At 44.0% G+C, this 22,909-nt stretch overlaps 1 protein-coding gene across 1 annotated transcript; it reads right to left on the reverse strand.

Annotated features, from left to right (window-relative positions):
* Nucleotides 1–205: 205 nt before the first annotated feature.
* RNF114 (ring finger protein 114) lies at nt 206–22,675 on the reverse strand. Its single transcript, XM_077460514.1, has 6 exons — nt 22,503–22,675; nt 18,316–18,466; nt 13,290–13,396; nt 8,728–8,842; nt 8,537–8,644; nt 206–6,752 (listed from the first exon to the last, which is right to left on the reverse strand). The coding sequence occupies exons 1-6, from the start codon at nt 22,628–22,630 to the stop codon at nt 6,687–6,689; spliced, it is 675 nt and encodes a 224-aa protein (XP_077316640.1). The 5' UTR covers nt 22,631–22,675; the 3' UTR covers nt 206–6,686.
* Between the last annotated feature and the right edge of the window lie 234 nt (nt 22,676–22,909).

The following is a 22,909-nucleotide window of genomic DNA, read 5'->3' on the forward strand; positions in this document are numbered from 1 at the left end:
TTAAAAAACTTAAATTATTACAAAAACCAGTAATAATCGAATGCAGAGGCAATCATTTAATATGATAGAGAGTAGATACATTTATACAAATACAACTGACCCTTTGAGGGGAACCATACTGCTGATGCAGTCTGCGATGAAATTGCATTTGTCACCCCTAATTTCGAGCATTCTCTGACGCTGCTGTTAAATAAAAACCCAATGCTTGTAAAGGAAAGAAGTGATTTATTGCTGCTCAGGACAGAAACAAAGATTTGCAAAATCTGTGAAGATTGCCGGATACATTGGATGTATTTGTGAAGGCAAACAGATCCAAAGACCTGGGCCTGCCTCCCTCTTCAAATCCGTGACAGAAGATGGCTCTACCCAATCACATCCAAGGTCAGCCGACCCTCCTGGTTCTTTTAATAGGACTCAGGGCCTCATTTACATCAACAATAGGAAAGACTTAAAACAGACACAACAAATCCACAGAACAGAGTAAAGTTCTTAGAAGAGGACAGGGTTAGGCACAACATAAATTATTGTAGGATTGTGTTACCATTAGATAATGCCCATTTCTAGATACAGTTTGTAAATGATCCTTCCTACTGCACTGTGCTTTACTCCTCTTCTTTCTCAGATGGCAGGCACTTAGCAGAAATGCTGTCTGTACTGCTTGATTATACAGACAGGCACTAAGGAAAGTGTCAAGATGGCATTAGGAGAAGATGTGCACCAAATGTTTAGAACAAGGGTCATTGGCAGAAGGTTACATGTGCATGCACACTTGGGAAAACAAGCCAATTCACGTGAGCACACTAAATGGCAAAAGATGGTCTCATTTAAACAACATAGCTGAGCCAGAACCCTAGGGCTTGGAGCCCGAATCTGTCCAGGTGATCAGCTTCCTTATTGCTAACCTGGCCTGCCGACATTCTTCTCTCTGCTCTGCCTTACTGCGGTTTATCTTAGCTTGTCTCCGTCTATCCCTGGTTTGACCTTCGCTAGTTCCAGACCATGGCTTGTCTCAGAAGACTCTGGGTTTGACCTTGGCCAATTCTAGACCATGGTTAGTCTGTGAAGACTTTGGGTTTGACCTTGGCCAATTCCACACCATGGCTTGTCTCAGAACACACTGGGTTTGACCTTGGCCAATTCCAGACCATAGCTTGTGTCAGATGACTCTGGTTTGACCTTGTTCAATTCCAGACCATGGTTAGTCTGTGAAGACTTTGGGTTTGACCTCGGCCAATTCCAGACCATTGCTTGTCTCAGAAGACTCCGGGTTTGACCTTGGTCAATTCCAGACCATGGTTAGTCTCAGAAGACTCTAGGTTTGACCTTGGTCAATTCCAGACCATGGTTAGTCTCAGAAGACTCTGGGTTTGACCTTGGTCAATTCCAGACCATGGTTAGTCTCAGAAGACTCTAAATTTGACCTTAGATAGTTCCTGACCGCAGCTTGTCTCAGCTGACCTTCTGGTGTGATCCTAGCTTGCCTCCTTACCATGGAACTGCCTGCTACCCGGAGATTATTTTTCTCCGCTTCCTGATTACTGTGAGTTGCAGTATCTCAACCAGCTGCCTTCTGGTCTACCTGCTGTTGGGGACATTACTGTTAGTTTGCATAAGCCTCAAAGCCAAGCCTGACTCCAGGAAGAAGTTTCAATGGATTGGACTTCTGGCCCCCATGCCGTCGCAATTCCTATACAGGCAGTCCCCAGGTTACAAACAAGATACGTTTCTGTAGCTTTGTTCTTAAGTTGAATTTGTATGCAAGTTGGAACAGGTACATTTTTTTTAAGGAACTCCAGCCCAAAAAAATAATTTACACTTTTCAGATAGCATAGGGAAGGGTTAACATCCCTCTAAGGTTTGTTTTGCTGTCTGTGCTTCGCTTCAAAAGATTTCACCTCACTTTCTGTCTTCGTGATAATTGGATTTTGAATTTTTTTGAGTTGCTGTGGAAACAAGGATTGGTGATAAAGCTTCAGTGGAGACATCTTTTTCCCATGACTCTTACAGGAGTGAATTTCCCTTCCTATGGGTATATTTCCTCTCACTTCCTGTTGTCTCCCTTCATTTGTAAGTATGAGTGGTATGTATGTGACTCGGGGACTGCCTGTACTACACCCTAGAGGAGTCTGGATCAGAGGTGTAAGGGAAGTCATTTCATCCTCTCAGCCAGGTACAGAAAAGAAAAGATTTGCAAATTTCTATTGTAAAGTGCATCTACAGACATTTTTTTTTATTTTTTGGGTGCAATAGAGAAGAGTTAGAATGCCTGTTGGTTGTTCCTTCTGGGGAAATTCACCCTTTCTACTTGTAGTGGTGGCCATTGTCTCCAAAACTGAAATTGATGGGGGAAAAAAAAAAATTATGTTTATTTTTTCACCTGAACAGGAACAGAAGGAAAATATTCCAATGAAGACACAAATTCCGGTAACAATTTTCCTTGTTTAGGAGATATTCTCTCTTACTTCCTATTGTGTCTACTGGACAAGAAGTGAAAGGCTTGAATAGATGCAAACAGGCCTTTAAAGTTAAACAATACAACTAAAAATAAGCATTCACTAAAAACACATTATAAAATTTCATAACTAAAAAACAAAAAAAAATAAAAATAAAAAAAGAAGAAAAACAACATTTTGGCCAACTGGATAAGAGCCTGTGCTGGGCATCCAGAAGCCAAGAGGGCAAATTTCTTCAGTTGATTTCACTGGGTGCATTCCAAAAAGAGGGTGGGGGCGGCTTTTAGTAAAAACATGCACACCCCCTCCCCTTCCCCAGCCAGATTGCAAAGGAAGTTTATCTTTGTTAAAAAAAAAAAAAAATTGCAAAAGCAGGGGACTACACGTCACTCCGCAATTCTTTGCATCGTAGTGTGGCAATACTGCCTGCTGAAAATTACCCATTTAACTTAATGGAGCAACTCCACAACCTTGTGTAATGCACATTGTTGTGTGGCAGTACTGCCTCCTGAAAATTACCCATTTAATTTTTTGGGGCCCTAACACAACCTTGTGTAACACACATGGTTGCATAGTAGTGTGGCAGTACTGCCCGCTGAAAATGACCCATTTAGCTTATTGAGGCCGCGCCACAACTTTGTATAATGCACATGGTTGCAGCTCAGTGGTGCAAGTTTTTAGGAGTTATAAACAGGCAGTGAGGAGGCGACGTAACAACTCTTGATCCCCTATTAAACACCCTTGAGAAGCAATCTACCACGGATTGCAATTCAGCAGGGGTACACAAGTGTAAAGGAGCTCTTGGAGAGATTTACCCTCACGTCCTGTCCTGGTGAGAAGAATTTTACAAGACAGGAAGCGAGGCAAAATCTACAGAGGTTCTAGCCTTCCTCTACTCTATTACAGCATGGAATTTTTAATTCTCTCTCTGTTGCGGTTAGATTTTTCCACTCATTTCATGTCTGGTAAAATGTCAGAAGGACAAGAGAGGGAAAAATCTCTCCAATGGAGCCCCAGAAATTATTAAAAATGTTCTAATCCTTCCACGGTCCAAGAAAAAAATAAAAAATAAATAAAAAGTTTTAGGTGGACATACAATTTAATGAAAACCCCAAGTTGTTCTGTGGATAGTAACCAAGAAAACTATGCCAAGACAGAAACGACAACTATTCCTGAGGCTTCGGATTTTACAGATAAGGACTAATAAAAAAATTAAATAGAACTCATCTTCACTCATTGTTTCTGAAGCACAGGTAAAAAACAAAACAAAAACATAAACTTATTAAAAACCACACATAAAAACAAGATGGTAACTTCAGCTTTTCCCTGATATCAGAAACAGAAAGAGAGCACCTGTTGGTGGCATATAATAAAGGAAGACATTATGAGGACTGTGCCAGTGCTTGGGAAGAATGAAGTCTACCGGTTCTCTGGAGTGGTGATCTCACTAGATCCTAGGAAATGTTTAGGCTCTAGGGGTAGCCTAGGTCTCAAAATGTCTCTAGTAGTGTGGCCGGTAGATACCCCATGTACAAAACTCTACACTAAAGACTGAATATTAAAGATGTTCTCCAGTAAAACAATATATATTTTACGTGGAACCCACAGCTGTCTGAATAACTTCTACAAAAGCAGTGATCTTTGCCTAGTGTCAGGACATGGGACAGCCAGCAGGGTAAACATGCCAAACTGTGCCCCCTCACCCCCCTCCCCCCCAGCTCTAGATGGGCAAGCTTAGGGGATTGCACACCCAGCGATCACTTGCTTGTCAAGAATCACTGCCGCTGTCACTACTCCCGCCTGCCTTGTAACATGGCATTTCCAATCCCTACAGTAAACCATTGTGCCCAGGGCATCCAACCCTCCTGCCCACCCCTTATCCCGGCCCTGTCCTTGCCTGACTTACCTGTCCGCTGTCCCAAATCCAGCATTAAAAATCTGTAACAGCTGTCCAGAGTGTTTGCCTATCTTCCTGCCTGGCTTTAGTATATTTCGACCAATAATACTGCAATATGGCCTCGCAAATTGTTTGGCCTTATCACCAGCCTGACAGGTTTGGAACACCTAGCAGTAATACCCCATAAGTTCCTGTCCTTTAGAAAGGATTATTATTTAAAGAAAACCTGGGCTAGAGAGCAAAAGTAAGAGTAATGACGAATACAAAAAAAATTTAAAAATGTAAAGTGGTTCTAAAGCCTAAACATAAAATGGTTTTGGTAGAAGTATCACGCCTTCACCCCCTTCTAATACTTAACAGAGTCCTCTCTTGATCCAGTGCTGTGCCCGTCTGCACTGGCTCTCTTTCCTCACTTCCTGCCCTCACAGGCTTTGCTGAGGCTGTCAGTGAAATCCTGTGACGAGGGAACTGGGGGTGCAGGGAAGCCGTGTGCTTCTATGGACACAGGCAGCGCTGCTCGGGATGGAGCCTGCAGGTGTGCCACAATAGGAAGCGGCTTCCTATAGTGGCAAACCGGGGGGGGGGGGGAGCCAGAAGCATCGACAGCAGACCTAAGAAAAGGAGGTCCAAGGATGCTCTGTGCAATTCCATGCCATTGCACAGAGCAGGTAAGTATAAACATGTTTATTGTTTAAAAAGAAAAAATTAGGACTTTACAATCATTTTTAATAGTATTTCTGAATATGGGGTACTTGTATGTATGCCCCCCCCATTCATCTCACAGTCCAACGATTAGTCCCCCCCCGTGACCAACCCCAGGTGGGAATGCTGGTTTTTATATTGGTGTGTGTATGTTACTTTTGTTTCACAAAGTTTTTATTGAATGAACATAAAATTTGACTTTTAATCCTGACTCCCATTCCTGTACTATCAGAACTGCTTCTTTAGGACTTGTTCATAATAACGGCAAGGACCGCTGCTCCGCTAAAAAACAATCCATGCTCAGATCGCTTTTCAAAAAGCATTTGACAGGTGGTGGAGAGGCAATATGTTGCACCCTCACCACCCGTTTTAACCTCATAAATCCAGCATTACCACACTGCAGTCACGTGCAACGTATGCAGTTGCGGGGTGGTTGCAGTGCAGCTTAGTCCAATGCAATGAGAAATTTTCAGAGAAAACATTGTTTGCATCGGATAATGGAGGGCTGGATCAACATTAAAAAAAAAAAAAAAAAAAAAGACAACCTTATTTAGCTTCTTATGCTGTTACTCTTCATTTACCTTGTTTTTTAGGACGAGTTCAAAGCCTAGGCGCAGCCAAAATCAGGGCGGCGGAGGATTACTACTAACAGCAGAGGGTCACATCCTACTGGTTGTAAGTTATGTCCCTTTTCTGTTTTTTTTTTTGGTGTTAAATTAAAGCAGATCTAAACCAGAATTGGATTATTCAGTTTGCTACAGTACTGAAAGGATTAGCTATATATATATATATATATATATATATATATATATATATATATATATATATATATATATATATATATATATATATATATATATATATATATATATATATATATATATATATATTACAGGATTTTGCTACAGTACTGAAATTTTTTTTTTTTTTTTATATATACAAAATTACATAATTGGATTATTTCGTTTGCTACAGTACTGTAAATATTTGCTTTTTTTTTTATATAAAATGATTTTTTTTTTCTTACAGCCTGTTTCAGCCAGTTCTTGTCTCCATACTCTAGCTTCGGTGGCACATTATTGCTCAGTACTGTTTTTTTTTTTTTTTTTTTTTATTATTGTGGTGGACAGTAGTGCAGCCGCCTGCAAGTCTCCAACAAAGACAGATGTGCCAGGATGACAAAAGCAGAAGCACAACAGGAGGTAGTTGTCAGGAAATACCTGAAAAGGGATCTTCATGATAGGATCACCAATTTATTTTTTAAATAAAAGCTGCATATTTAAAAGTATTGATAATAACATTTAAATGTATATTAATATGTTAAAAGATATGAATTTTGGTCACGGGGGTTTAGATCTACTGTAAATTCTTGTTTTTAAACTTTGTGTGTACTTATTGAAAAGGATGCCATCATGGTCCAGGCTTAAAAAGGTTTTGGTGGGTTCACACACAACACGCACATATGATTAACCTGATACAATCCCCCTCTGGAAGAGAACCCCAACTTCATATTCTATCAGCAATAAAGTTTTGTCACAAGGCCACAGCCATTATGTATGTCATTGATCTGCTGAGATGTCCCAGCATGTTGTGTGGAGCCAGTTTATGGTGTACGGTTTTGGGTGGTGCTACCGTCAGTTATCCATCAATGATCGCACCAGCGCTTCTCGCATCATAGCGTCCTCATCCACTTCATAATCCTGAAGAAAACAGAGCAGGGCTGGAGTAAATATTACAGCCAATTTTTTAAATAACCACTTCAGCTCCGGAAGGTTTTACCCCCCCCCCCCCCTTCATGACCAAGCTGTTTTTTTGCTATTCTGCACTGCGTTAATTTAACTAGTAATTGCGTGGTCATGCAGCGCTGTACCCAAACAAATTTATATCATTTTTATTTTTCGTAAAAATAGATCTTTTCTTTTGGTGGTATTTGATCACTTTTGTTTTCTTTTATTATATAAAACGAAAAAAAGATCAACAATTTGGAAGAAAAACAAACAAAAAAAATGAAAAAAATAAAAAAAACATATGCCATAAATAAAAAAAAAAATCCCAATAAGTGTATATTAATTGGTTTGTGTGAAAGTTATAGCGCCTACAAACTATGGCATATACACTGGATTTTTTTTTTTGGTTTTATACAACTAATGGTGGTGTTTAGCGACTTATAAAACGGGACTGCGATAGTGCAGCGGGCAATTTGACTCTGACACTGGTGGAAACTGACTGACATCAACAGCGATCAGTGCTAATATTATGCACTGTCACTGTACTAGAAGGAAGAGGAAAGGGAAGAGCCACTAAGTGCAATTTCACAGGTGGGAATTTAATGTAAAGATCAAAAACACTTACAGGATTAAAATAAATTTTCCACATGAAATGTAGATATCAGTCTTGGATCCTCTGTCCTGTGGATACCGTCCGCATCTGGTCCATGGCGAGTAGACGTTTTGGGGATGGACCCTGCGATGCATGTCAATGGCAAGCTCAGTGGTTGAAGTAGGAGGGGAGAGTTCTTGTCCCAATCAGTCCTTCGGTACAGTGCCGCCCGTGTAGATGTTTCATCCAGTTGTAGACCCCATAGGTGGCCACCAGGGAAAGAAACCAGCGTGGAACACGGGCAGAAATCATTTTATCAGATGGACAGGAACATACTGGGAAACAATAGAGGCTACGCGCTCAGAGCTCACTGCCCCTTCAGAGGCCCCTATTGTTTCTCAGTAATGCCTGTCCATCCGGTGATTTCACTTCTGCCCTCGGCTGGTTTAATTTCCTGGTGGCCACAGGACGTCTATGGGGCTTGCAACAGGATGAAACATATCCACGGGTGGCGCAATACCGAAGGACTGATTGGTACAAGAACTCTCCCCTCCTACTTCAACCACTGAGCTTGCCAGTGACTTGCATCATAGAGTCCATCCCCAAAACATATACTCGCCATTGACCAGATCCCAGCGTTATCCACAGGACAGAGGATCCAAGGCTGATAGCTACATTTCATGTAGAAGGCGAAAATTGATTTTAATCCTGTGTTTTTTATCTTTACATATAATTCCCCCCTGTGACACTGCACTTAGTCTTGTACTCAACAGAGCTGGCTATACATGAGGACAGCAGCATGAAGTGCTTTGCACTCACCCCACAGACTACCTAACCCCAAGCACTACAATGTTATTATTATATTCATTTCTTCCCCAGTCATAAAGGGGGCAACTGACACAAGGAAGCAAAGCCCAGTTCCTTCAAAAAGATGACCACCTCCACACAGTGACAGTGCAGAACAATGCTGGCTAAGTCAGTAATGGGCAAAAGATCAGCTGCAGAGAGAGTACTTTGCTCCGTTTACCTTTTATTTTTGTGCACAGCTTCCCGCATTTCTATTTCTCTCGAATTCCAGATTTAACCCTGGAACGTCATACTCCTTAAAAAGTACACAAAACAATTGGCACTGGGTGATGCATATACACAAAGTAAGCGTACTTACAACAAAAGTATCATATGAGAATTTGTGGCGGCGGCGAATATGCTCCATGAAGTTGGCACTTCTGTAGCCAGGATCCCCCCAGGGCATGGAGGCACATATAGGACAAACCTGAGAAAGATAATACAGCAAATGTTCATAGGACCGAGGACTAGAACGGAAATGCTCAACACTAATACAACACAAGGCCTTACCACAGGTGTGAGGTCACTATAATGATACTTCCTACAATGATCCACTAGCCCTTCCTGGTCCAAGTTCTGTTCCTGGCAGTAAGGGCAGACGAACGTGAATCGGTTTGGGATATCTCTAGGAGAAGAGTTAAAAAAATAAATAAATGTTAAGGTTTTCAGTAAAACATTTACACACTGCGTGCAGTGAAGGATTGCGAATAAAGCTTGCATAGATCATCACTGCTGTTTTCAAAGTGCTCACCGCCACAATCAGATCATATCTATCAGTACTAGACAGTCATTTTAAAGTGCCACTAAATACAGAAGGAAGGAAGGAAGGAAAAAATAAAAAAAATAAAGGAAAGAAAGAAAGGAAAGAAAGAAAGGAAAGAAGAAAGGAAAGAAGAAAGGAAAGAAGAAAGGAAAGAAGAAAGGAAAGAAGAAAGGAAAGAAGAAAGGAAAGAAGAAAGGAAAGAAGAAAGGAAAGAAGAAAGAAAATCAATAAAATGGTGTATTCCATGCTGTTCTTACTCACTCCATCACTATGAGATTTGTTTTCTGTAATCTGCAAAAAACCTGAATAATCCTGCCGCTCTATCTCCCCCTTCTGTCCATGTCCCCAAATCAGCTAAGGGATTTTTCAGCTGCGGTGGCAACTCTGCACATGCTCAGTATTCAGTGAGCTTCTATGCCGAGCATTTCCTCCCTATCACATCTGAACAGCCCATGTGACTTTAGAGTCACACATGTTGGCGTATACACAGTGGTAAATGATACCGTAGTACACTCCCTCCCTCCTCCTCCATGTCCACTAACGAGCAAAACACAATGAGGGCAACAGTAGGCAATGTCATAACGCACAGGAACGGTGGCTGGGTATAGCACCTGATTTGACGAAGGAACTATGAGTTGATGGGCTTGATACTTATGTAGGCACATTTATTCCCTCCAGGGACAAAATTATACATTTGATGTTATGTTGAGATTATGATGCAACTGTATTATACACCTCAGCGCCCCTTTAAAATGGGGAAAAAGGATACAGATATGCGTTAAAAATGTCAAACTGACAGTGGATCATTTACAGTGCCTGGAGAAAGTATTCATACCGCTTGAAATTTTCCATTTTGTCATATTACAACCAAAAACGTAAATGTATTTTAGTGGGATTTTATGCGATAGAGCAACACAAAGTGGCACATAATTGTGAAGCGTAAGAAAAATTATAAATGGTTTAAAAAAGGTTTTGTTTTTTTTTTACAAATAAATATGTGAAAGGTGTGGTGTGCATTTGTACTCGGCTCCCTTTACTCTGATACCCCTAATAGTGGAATCAATTCAAAGTATTCAGGGGGGCAGAATACAAATGTACACCACACTTTTCACATATTTGTAAAAAAAAAAATAAAAAAAAAAAAAATAAAAAACACACCTTGAAAAACATTTATCATTTTCCTCCCACTTCACAGTTATGTGCCTCTTTTTGTTGGTCTATCACATAAAATATATTTAAGTTTTTGATTGTAACATGATCAAAATTTGGAAAATGTCAAGGGGTATGAATACTTTTTCAAGGCACTGTATACAGATGTTATGTGAGTGTCCAAAAAAAATTAGACCTCTGTGGTCAAAAGTTAAGGAATTTATAGCAGACATGTTCGATTTACCAAACATATGCAAGTCTTCTGGTTTGTCTTTTAGGGTCCTGGAAGATAAAACGATGGATAATGATACTGAGCTTTTTTTGGTGCTGCTGTACTTTTATGTAAGAAAATTAATAGCAATAAACTGGATACGTACTGCTACTCTTGAACTGATAACCAGTTTCTTCCAAGTTAACTCTGATATCACTTTATGAGATGAATAAGAGGCTAGAGCAGTGATGGAGAACCTTGGCACCCCAGATGTTTTGGAACTACATTTCCCATAGTGCTCAACTACACTGAAGAGTGCATGAGCATCATGGGAAATGTAGTTCCAAAACATCCGGAGTGCCAAGGTTCTCCATCACTGGGCTAGGGGATGCTCCAAAAAAATCTGTAACTAGATCAAGGGTAGACCCTAATATCTTAGCTACATAGGAACACACTGGGACAAAGGGTACTCTGTATGATTCATAAAGGTCTTATTTTATTAGCATTGTTTTGATATAAGGCGTTACACAACCCTGGATTCAAATGTGGGATGAGGGTGGGCTTCACTCTTGTGAGGTTCTTGGTTTTATTTTCCTATGGTAAATTTTTGTGCTTAGTGGGGAGAAATTATATATATATATATATATATTATATATATATATATATATATATATATATATATATATATATATATATCATGCATTTACAATTATGTAATTTCTCAAATGTTTATTGTACAATTATTCACATGTGACAATAGAAAATGTTTAAAAAAAAAAAATAAAAAAAAAAATAAAAACACAAAAAGGGGGCAGGATATTACATGTAGAATTATGGAGGCTTCACCTGCCCTCTTATTCTAAAACAAAGGCTGGAGAGGCGTAACACAGCCGTGATTGCCAGAAATCCATTCACACCATGTTATTACCAAAAAATATTAAATATTTGATTTCAAATAAACTTTTTTTAAATCGTCATAAAAATCTATAATTATTTATTTTTATTCTGTATTCCAAAGGCTTTTTTTTTTTACATTTGACCAGCAGCAGAGGAATAGAAGCTCCTCCTGCTTATGTTTCCTTGCAGACAGGCTGGGAGAGAGTTGGATCATGTGACAGCTGTATATCGATTTGGAAAAGAGTATTTACATTTTTTTTTTTATTATTAAAATAATTACAGAGCCATCATTCACATACAGACATACAAAGGATAATGTAAATTAAACAGTGTGTGTGTTTAGTATCACAAATCTTCTCGTGGGCTATCGTAAGATCTGCAAGCTCATCATATTGGAAACCTGGCGAAAGACTCAATTTAAATGACTTCACAAAGCCTACTACCCTTTCTGCATCAACCCCCACGGATCCTTCTCAATGGGCCCGTATCTGCTTATTTGTAGCTTACAGATCAATTTTGTGCAATTGGATCTATCCCTCTCTGCCTCATCTCATGGCTATGAAACAGGCTTTACTGTCACTTTTCAACTTGGAGAAATTGGACACCATAGTATAAAACTTCTGCACTACCCATTGCTTTTGCGCTAGGTGGCGAAGTTTTATGGATTACACGTTCTCACATGAGGAACTCTCCTCCATCATGTGCCTTTTTCTGCTATACTGAATGGTACTTGAAAAGAGATCTTTTCAACTTCTTAGGCAAACTAATGGCGCGTACACGCGACAGGACTTTCTGGCAGACTTTCCGAACGAATGGACTTGGCCACACACGAACGGACTAAGTCCATTCGAAAGTCTGTTAGTTTTGAACACGATGACATAAACAGGACTAAACAAGGAAGTTCAATAGCCAGTAGCCAATAGCTGCCCTTGCGTTGTATTTAGTCCATCGGACCAGCACACAGGCGAACGGTTTTCCCAATTTTTAGTCCGTCGGATAGATTTGAAACATGTTCTATTTCTAGGTCCGTCTGATATTTATTTTTTTTTCTTCGAAAAACGATCGGACTAGCCCACACACGATCAGATTGTCCGACAGACTGATCCCGTCGGACCTAGTGTGCCGGAAAGTCGGCGGGGGCAGCAGAGAGACGAGCGATCGCTCGTCATCTGTCGACATCGCTGGACCCTGGGACAGGTAAGTGTCCATTTATTAAAAGTCAGCAGCTGCAATATTTGTAGCTGCTGGCTTTTAATATTTTTTTTTTTTTAAGGTGCAGAACCGCTTTAAGAGTTCCCTTCACTGGGACTAAGGGGCCAAGCCAAACCCCTGAAAAGCAACCCCACACCATAATCCCCCCTCCACCCATGGGCATAGTATAAGGGGTTGCAGGGGTCACAATCGCAACCCCACCCCTAGCTGCAGGGGGCCCCTACATAAAACGCACAAAAACACCAATTGCAATACGTGAGAGCAATCATTTTAGCACAATACCTCCTCCGTAACACAAAACTGAGCCCCCTATTGGGGGCTTTTGAAGTGCTGCCTATAGGAATACAGGGTACTGAAGTTTGTCACCATTTCACGAATGCAAGCAAAGCTAAAATTTGACATGTTTGGTATCTATTTACTCGGTGTGACCTCGGCTTTTCTATTCAAAAAAAGATATGGGTAAGGTATTGCATTTGTTTGCCCTAAAATTCACTTTAGTGTGTTTTCTACTGAAATGTTTGCATTGTCTAGACCTGTGCGGTAATAGCGTGTGACATAAAAAAAAAAAAAAAAAAATGCCAACACCCACTATTTTATTCTCTAGTGTGTCTGCTTTCAGAAATTATAGGTTTTGGGTGTTTTATGTAACCTTCAGGCATAAAAGAATTTTTTAAAAGGAGGTGTGCAAAAAAAACAAAAAAAATGCAAAAACGCTGGCAGCAAAAGGGTTAAAGGAAGAATCTGAATGCTTTAAGTGGATGAAAGGAACTCTCTCCCCCCCACAACATTTTAATTAATAAACAGCACTAAATAGATGCCACAGATTAGTGCAATACTTACTTGGCGTGTGCTGACTTGTCCTTGGTCACCGACTTGATGCCTTCCATGACATAGTTCTGATACTGAGAACAGTTTGAGGCGTGGGCCCGCATGTTACAGAGGAGCATCTGTAGAGTAGATCATTTATGTAAGTAAAGGCCTTTGTTGCTGAATGTAAATCCCTCTACTTTATCAGAGGAAATCCCACTCTATACAAAGAAACCCAGAGATTTCTGGCTGAGTCTGGAGGGGAATTCATGTCTGACTTCAAGTCTGAAACACGTTTGCCACCAAGTAGTACAGATATGGAAGGTCACATGATTCTTTAACCACTTCAGCCCCGGATGGATTTGCCCCCTTAATGACCAGGTCATTTTTTGCGATACAGCACTCGGTCACTTTAACTGACAATTGTGCGACCGCGTGACGTTGTACCCAAACAAAATGTATGCCCCCCCTCCCACAAATAGAGCTTTATTTTGGTGGTATTTGATCACCTCTGTGGCTTTTATTTTTTGCGCTATAAACAAAAAGAGAAACAATTTTGAAAAAACAAAAACAATTTTATACTTTCTGCTATAATACAAAAACAAAAAACAATTCAACAGTTTACGTCAATATATATTCTTCTACATTTTTTGGGGAAAAAATAAAAATATTGCAATAGGCTTAATTGGTTTGCGCAAAAAGTTATTGCGTCTACAAATTACAGGATATAGGGACATTTTTTTTAAAAATTGTTTTACAAGTAATGGCGACGATTTTTAGCGGGACTGTGACATTGCTGTGCACAAATCTGACCCCAAATGACATTTTTTGGGGACCAGTGACATTACGTTGATCCGTGCTATAAAAATGCACTGATCAATGAAAACAATATGACACTGGCATAGATGGGGTTAATACTAGGAGGCGATCAAGGTGTTAAGTGTGTGTGTGTGTGTGTGTGTGTGTGTGTGTGTGTGTGTGTGTGTGTTGGGGGGGGGGAGGGCCTCAATGGGACATGACAGAGAAAACTGCATACACATCGCAGAGGCCTGCGCAGAAAAAGTCTGCATGTTGTGGTGTGAACAGAGCACATAGAGAACAAATTGTGTGCGTTTTTTTTTTTGTTTTCTTTTGTGCCCTTACAGGAAGCATGCAGAAAAACAGACGTCTCCGCACCATGGTGTGAACGAGGCCAAAAAGCTGAATTGCAGACACTTTGTTATTATTTATATCTGACAGGTTTATGGCTTTTCTCTGAACATGTGCAGACACTTAGGGCTGTGACAAAGGAGGGAAAGAGGCACACAGAGCAGCTATACCCACCCCTCCCCTCTGCTGCCCATTCAGAGAAGGCTTTGTATTTTGTGAATTCTTTCAAATAACAGAAAGCTTCTGTGATTTGGCAGGAGTTGGGGAGGGGCAGGCATAGCAGCTGCACCAACTCTAATATTGAAGGTGCTTAGACTTGAAGCATCAACACCAGGCTCCTGCAAATACGGCCTTCGGGGAGTCTAAAAAGACTGTCAGATGTTGCAGATGTAAATAATAGCAAAAAGCCTAGGAGTTGTCATGCACCTCCTTGGACTTAAGTCTTAGTTTGCCTTCACTTTTTTACAAAGTAATTCCAGGAATTCAGCTTTAATGAAAAGAAAGAGCATTAGCATGGCAGACAGGCAGCAGTAGATCAGTGAAAGTAGCTTTAATATTTCTCTCAGTACGGCTTCCCATTAACAAATATGCAGCAGGGTGGGTCCAAACTCTGAGTACTTGTTACTGGGCAGTATTTCAAGCAGTACTAAATGTCAGAGGTGTCAGCATGACAGCCAAGCAACTAGCATTTTCAGGTGGTCAATAACATCAATAAACACACTTCTCCAAGTGCAGGCGTGCTGGAGGCTGCCATAGGTTGACTTAGAAACGGCCAGCTAGCCTTAAGGCTGTTCTTTTACTCTTACTTGTTCCCCATTGGTCTGTTAAATATGCCATTGGAAGCGTTTTGTTATATCCATTCATACTAATGATCCTGCCAGAAATCTAGTGAGTCGATTACTTCCTGTGCAGCACTCGGTTACATCGTGCTCAGCTACCTTAGAAGATTTCAGAACACCCCCTCAGGTGTTGGGAAACTTAAGAGAGGGGAGGTGCTTTGTAGCCCTGTACTATGTTGACAAAGATGCTCCTCCATAGATCCAGTGACGGTATTTATTCCTATGGCCGGTCTTTTTCCTTTTGCAACCCACAGCCATTCAGGAGGGGTAAAGGGACAGCATGCCAAGCACAGTGGGAGCTGGATGTGGTCAGGACATTTTCCGGTAAAAGCTGAGAAGGATCACATAATAAAGAAGTTTGAAGCAGAGCTGAAAGTATGTATTTCGGGATGTTGTTGCCACTTAGGGAAGTGGGAGGAATATTTAGGGGACAACGTCACTAGGCTGCTCTCACAATGAGGCGCTTTAGCGCTATAAATAGCTCCTACAAAGCGCCTCTCCTCTCATTCCAGCGTGAAAACCCCGAGTACTGATCCACCGCTATTACTAATATGAAATAAAATAAATAAATAAAAAATTCCATAAATATAACCTATATTTTGTAGACGCCATAACATTCGCATAAACCAATCAATATACGCTTATTGGTATTTTTTTTAAATCAAAAATATGTAGTAGAAGACATAGTGGTCTAAATTTATTGAGACATTTTATTTATTTACTGGATATATTTTATAGCAGACAGTAAAAGATTTTGTTTTATTTATTTTTTTTCAAAATAGCCGGTTTTTTTGTTCATGGCGCAAAAAAAAAAAAACAATAAAACAAACAACACAGAAGTGATCAAATACCACCAAAAGAAAGCTCTATTTGTGCAAATAAAATAAAACATTTTATTTGTGCAGTGTCGCACGACCGCGCAATTGTCAGTTAAAGTAACGCAGTGCCGTATCACTAAAAATGGCCTGTTTACGATGAGGGGGTAAATCTTCCGGAGGTCAAGTAATTAAAAGGGACCAAATTCACAAGGGCACCTTCACGTCACAGCGGAAGCTGCCGTCCATAAACAGAGGTTTCTATCGCCCCAGGGAGACACTCCAATGGGCAGGACTAGGTTTCTGTTCAGAAAATAGCACAGCTCCTGGGAGTCAGTCAGTGGAAACCTCTGCTATTCTACCGGGTTACCTTCAATGAACTGTGAATGTTTTGTGGAATCAGATGAGAATAAATGACATATATTAGGCACTTTGTTATCATTACCAAAAGATCTAATAAATAATCTCTTACTGAAAAAAAACCTGAATTTGTAATGGCCGTACCAGTGTTCATTTCGTCGACTAAAACATTTTAGTCAACTAAATGAATACTAATTTTAGTCAACTAAATTACCACTAAAACATGACTAAGACTAAAATGGGACTAAAACTAAAATGCAATTTTAGTCAAAAGACTAAGACTAAAACTAAATTGAAATTTGTCCTAGAAATTAACACTGGCCTGTAATGCATGTTCATATCTCAATACCATAATTAACAACATATTCGATTTTTCACTCCAGTGGTATATAATGAGTTTGGAAATTGTAGAGAAATGTTCACTAATGCATTACAGTTTAATTACACCCATTCGATTTTAGACGACTAAAATTGGTTTTAGTCTACTAAAATGTCCTGGAGACTTAGTCGACTAAAACAATTGCAAAAGACTAAAATGGGACTAAAACTAAAATGCCATTTTAGTCCCAAGACTAAAACTAAATCGAAATCTGCTACCAAAATTAACACTGGGCCGTACCTTACACCATTTCTCAGCTTAAAGTGTTACTAAACCCACAAGGAGTATAATCAGTCTGTATATGCAGTAAAGCATGCTTGCTATACTTGCCTGGAAGGTAAGGGGTTAATCCTCCGCATTGTCACACTCCCCTTCTCCCACAGTCCTCAATCCATCTCCTGATAGCACAGATGCTCGGTTTGGCTTGTACTGCTAGAATTTTTTTTTTTGGGGGGAGGTTGCATGTGATCAGAAAAGGGCTAATGAGCACTGCCCAGACAGAGGGCCAGCAGTCATACAGCCTCATAGGACAGTCAGAGGAGAATGAAAACTCCTACTATACTGCCGATGAGAAAAGGTATTTAGTAGGGGGCGATATACAAAATTTTTCAAAGTATTGATCAGAAACGTACCCATATTGCTTCAAGCTGGTGTTGTTTTCAATAATTTCAAGTGTAGAGGAGGGGTTTGGGGTCTTATAGGACTTCAGATCTCTCCATAAAGAGTGCCTTAAAAAAAGGACAGTGTAAGACTACTTTTACACTGGAGCGGGCGACGGTAGTAAAGCGGCGCTATATTTAGCACCGCTTTACCTTCATTTTAGCGGCGCTATTTGGCCGCTAGCGGGGTGCTTTTTTAACCCCCGCTAACGGCCGAAAAAAAGGGTTAAACCCGCCTGCAAAGTGCCACTGCCTCATTGTTTTCAATGGGCAGGAGCACTTTAGCAGCATCGTATAAATCACTCCTACAAAGCAAAGCTGCTGCAAAGTTGCGGCTTGCAGGACTTTTTTTTTTTTTTTTTTTACCGTCCTGCGAGCGCACCGCCCCAGTGTGAAAGCATTCGGGGCTTTCACACTGGAGACACACTATTTGTAGCGCCTGTAAAGCTCCTCAGTGTGAAAGTAGCTTAAAAATAAAAACTTTAAAATGTACAAAATATTTGCATCTGATATCGGCCTGAAAAAAAGAGATATCAGATGACACCTAGTATTTAGCAGTTTATATTCACTAAAATAATTGCATTTCCGTGTTCTGTGTACTGTGGGAGAGCAGATATAGTGACTGCAGAGTGCTGGGTTTAGTAACACTTTAATCAAAATTTTATCCAACCAAGAAACAGCAACATCACTCCAGTCACAACGAGGCCTCCAGCTCCTAGTGAATGGAAAGGTAACGTCCCGTCATTTACTGACCCAACCCACAAAATAGTCCTCTCTGAGATCAGGTACACCACACATGGTTTAAAAAAAAAAAAAAAAAAAAAAAAAAAAGCGTGAGAATCCCCCACCAATAATTACCTTTGAATGACAACCTTTACAAGAGGTGTGGGTTTCCCTCATCTGCTTCTCCAAATCAGACGCCTTTATGCCAGGGGTGAGGCGGCTGCGGCACACCGCGCATGTGGGACTCCTCTGTGTCATGCACTGCTCGAAGCACATCATACAGAATCTGCGGGGGGCGGAGAGAAGAAGAAGAAAAAAAAAAAAAAAAACTCAGTTTAATTTTTATTCATAAAGTATTACATTGTGAAGGATGTTATGGTATCCTTACAGCAGGATTTTTATTTTCCTGTGTAGTGGGGCTATGCCCGCACAGGTTAACTGCTCATTTTAGTCTTGTGAATGGACTGTTCCTGACGTCATCATGCCCACAGACCAGCTCTGGATGCGTAGGAGGGTAGGAGCAGTCCACCGCTGGACATGGGGGGGGAGCGCTATGTTCCGGAGGAACGAGGGATCAAGCAACTAAAGCTTTTCCCCTGTGCCACTGGACAAAACAAGCAGTTAACCCATACAGTGCTGGCACAGCCCCATGGCATAGGAAAACAGATTTTTCCTGAAATTCTTCCCTAAAGTGGAATCTAAAACATTTCTTACCCCAACACTTCATAGTCCTGATACATGGTTGCAGTAACATGCACTTGTATGAGAAAGGTTAATGTACTCTTTGTATTGGTTCCTTTCTGTTATATCCCTGGGGCTCCTGCTAGTCCCTCATCTTTCCTATTAAAAACTGGTCACACTAAGCAAGAGAACATATTGTGGCCAAATCTCTAAGCAAGGTCCATAAAGACAGGGATGAGCAAGTTTAGGGTGGAGGAACTTGACTGGCCTGCACAGAGCCCTGACCTCAACCCCCATAGAACACTATTGGGATGAATTAGAGTGACGACTGTGGGCCAGGCCTTCTCAACCAACATCAGTGCCTAACCTCCCAAATGCTCTTCTGGAAGAATGGTCAAACATTCCCATAGACACACTCCTAAACCTTGTGGACGGCCTTCCCAGAAGAGTTGAAGCTGTCATAGCTGCAAAGGGTGGGCAACGCAATATTGAACCCTACGGACTAAGACTGGGATGACATTAAAGATCATGTGCGTGTAAAGGCAGGCGTCACAATACTTTTGGTAATCTAGTGTATGTATAAAAGTGCCTCATAAATTGACTGCGCTATATAATTACTTGTAATAATAACTGCTGTTCTGTCTGGAATTCTATTTTAGTGCATGACAATGGCTTGTAAATAGAAAGAGTAGGGAATGTACATTCAGAGCCTCGCACCAATTTCCTTTCAACATCCTAATTTTTTTTGTATGAGAAGCACCAATAGAGGATCATCACTCCCAGAAGTAATCTGTAAACTATCTCTTCCCATAATGCATCATTCAGAGAAGGGGTCCCTTTATTTAAAAAAAAAAAAAGGTACAAAGCACTCCATATAAAAGGAAAAAGTGAAAGTCACTCACAATCTCAGCAGCTTTCAGTTTCCCTTTCCTCACCCATACACGAGTTTCATTTAAGCAACCACAAATTAAAACAAGCCACCACAGCGCCACCTGTACATCTGCTGTGTATGTGCGGGGCTTAGAGAGGGCTATACTGGGAATTGTAGTTCCCCTGGTCATGAATGATCAGTATAGCATACACAGGTGACCCCCTCACAGAAGGCATAAGAGATACAAGTACAGTATAAAGAGACCCTATACAGAAGCTGACATCCGATTTTACTTTCTCTTTCCTATACCCTATACCTTACAGATAAAAGATCAATTCCTATCAATCCCAGACTAAGACAACGATCCCTCCTGGACACGCTCTGTGTGTGGAGGGGTCAGAGCAGGCTACATTGGGTCGACAATCCCTTGTAGGAGATAACAGGGGGTCTGCAGCACACACACAACAGGGGAGAGGCGCCCCCCCCCCAGCGCACAGACAACTGGGGAGAGGCGCCCCCCCCCCCAGCGCACAGACAACTGGGGAGAGGCGCCCCCCCCCCCAGCGCACAGACAACTGGGGAGAGGCGCCCCCCCCCCCAGCGCACAGACAACTGGGGAGAGGCGCCCCCCCCCCCCAGCGCACAGACAACTGGGGAGAGGCGCCCCCCCCCCCCAGCGCACAGACAACTGGGGAGAGGCGCCCCCCCCCCCCAGCGCACAGACAACTGGGGAGAGGCGCCCCCCCCCCCAGCGCACAGACAACTGGGGAGAGGCGCCCCCCCCCCCCAGCGCACAGACAACTGGGGAGAGGCGCCCCCCCCCCCCAGCGCACAGACAACTGGGGAGAGGCGCCCCCCCCCCCCAGCGCACAGACAACTGGGGAGAGGCGCCCCCCCCCCCCAGCGCACAGACAACTGGGGAGAGGCGCCCCCCCCCCCCAGCGCACAGACAACTGGGGAGAGGCGCCCCCCCCCCCCAGCGCACAGACAACAGGGGAGAGGCGCCCCCCCCCCCCAGCGCACAGACAACAGGGGAGAGGCGCCCCCCCCCCCAGCGCACAGACAACAGGGGAGAGGCGCCCCCCCCCCAGCGCACAGACAACAGGGGAGAGGCGCCCCCCCCCCCAGCGCACAGACAACAGGGGAGAGGCGCCCCCCCCCCCAGCGCACAGACAACAGGGGAGAGGCGCCCCCCCCCCCAGCGCACAGACAACAGGGGAGAGGCGCCCCCCCCCCCAGCGCACAGACAACAGGGGAGAGGCGCCCCCCCCCCCAGCGCACAGACAACAGGGGAGAGGCGCCCCCCCCCCCAGCGCACAGACAACAGGGGAGAGGCGCCCCCCCCCCCAGCGCACAGACAACAGGGGAGAGGCGCCCCCCCCCCCAGCGCACAGACAACAGGGGAGAGGCGCCCCCCCCCCCAGCGCACAGACAACAGGGGAGAGGCGCCCCCCCCCCCAGCGCACAGACAACAGGGGAGAGGCGCCCCCCCCCCCAGCGCACAGACAACAGGGGAGAGGCGCCCCCCCCCCCAGCGCACAGACAACAGGGGAGAGGCGCCCCCCCCCCCAGCGCACAGACAACAGGGGAGAGGCGCCCCCCCCCCCCAGCGCACAGACAACAGGGGAGAGGCGCCCCCCCCCCCCAGCGCACAGACAACAGGGGAGAGGCGCCCCCCCCCCCCAGCGCACAGACAACAGGGGAGAGGCGCCCCCCCCCCCCAGCGCACAGACAACAGGGGAGAGGCGCCCCCCCCCCCAGCGCACAGACAACAGGGGAGAGGCGCCCCCCCCCCCAGCGCACAGACAACAGGGGAGAGGCGCCCCCCCCCCCAGCGCACAGACAACAGGGGAGAGGCGCCCCCCCCCCAGCGCACAGACAACAGGGGAGAGGCGCCCCCCCCCCCAGCGCACAGACAACAGGGGAGAGGCGCCCCCCCCCCCAGCGCACAGACAACAGGGGAGAGGCGCCCCCCCCCCAGCGCACAGACAACAGGGGAGAGGCGCCCCCCCCCCCAGCGCACAGACAACAGGGGAGAGGCGCCCCCCCCCCCAGCGCACAGACAACAGGGGAGAGGCGCCCCCCCCCCCAGCGCACAGACAACAGGGGAGAGGCGCCCCCCCCCCAGCGCACAGACAACAGGGGAGAGGCGCCCCCCCCCCCAGCGCACAGACAACAGGGGAGAGGCGCCCCCCCCCAGCGCACAGACAACAGGGGAGAGGCGCCCCCCCCCAGCGCACAGACAACAGGGGAGAGGCGCCCCCCCCCAGCGCACAGACAACAGGGGAGAGGCGACCTCCCAGCGCACAGACAACAGGGGAGAGGCGACCTCCCAGCGCACAGACAACAGGGGAGAGGCGACCTCCCAGCGCACAGACAACAGGGGAGAGGCGACCTCCCAGCGCACAGACAACAGGGGAGAGGCGACCTCCCAGCGCACAGACAACAGGGGAGAGGCGACCTCCCAGCGCACAGACAACAGGGGAGAGGCGACCCCCTCACACAGATAACAAGGGAGAGGTCCCCGCACACACAGATAAGAGGAGATCCTCTGCATAGAGATATATAGGGCACCATTATAAGGGTGAAAGTCACTGACATCTCCTTCACTTTCTCTCTCTTCATCCTTACAGATAAAAGATGAATTCCTATAAATCACACCCCGAGACAAGTCCCCATAATCCCTCCTGTACACCTGGGGGGGGGGGGGTGTAAGAGCAGACTATGCTGGGACTTGCAGTTCTCCTAATCACGTGACCTCAGCACTCACATGTGACCACACGCCACCCTCACAGGATCCTGGAAGAGCTCCAGACAGATGGGACACATAAACCGGTCCATGGGATCCATATCCCGGGCGGCCCCGGGGCCTCTCTGCCAGTACTGATCCCCCGCCATCACCTTCACAACCTCTTCACTTCCGCAAACACCCGCTGACGTCACACAGCCAATCCCAGCCCCGTCTGCCGCACCACGTGGGGGAGCAACGGGGGTCACATGACTGAGCACCAGTCAGCGTTACATTGTATCCGATCCTCAATCCACTAATCAGTGTTACATTGTATCCGATCCTCAATCCACTAATCAGTGTTACATTGTATCCGATCCTCAATCCACTCATCAGTGTTACATTGTATCCGATCCTCAATCCACTAGTCAGTGTTACATTGTATCCGA

Source organism: Lithobates pipiens, unplaced genomic scaffold (assembly GCF_037356315.1).
Source record: "Lithobates pipiens isolate NorthernLeopardFrog02 unplaced genomic scaffold, aLitPip1_a1.2 Scaffold_28, whole genome shotgun sequence".
Taxonomy (NCBI): domain Eukaryota; kingdom Metazoa; phylum Chordata; class Amphibia; order Anura; family Ranidae; genus Lithobates; species Lithobates pipiens.

Coding starts and splice junctions, on each gene's coding strand:
- RNF114 (XM_077460514.1), bottom strand. CDS start 22,630: ATGGCGGGGGATCAGTACTGGCAGAGAGGCCCCGGGGCCGCCCGGGAT. Junction 13,397..18,315: donor GTAAAGGTTGTCATTCAAAG/GTAATTATTGGT, acceptor TCTACTCTACAG/ATGCTCCTCTGTAACATGCG. Junction 8,843..13,289: donor GACAAGTCAGCACACGCCAA/GTAAGTATTGCA, acceptor CTCTTCTCCTAG/AGATATCCCAAACCGATTCA.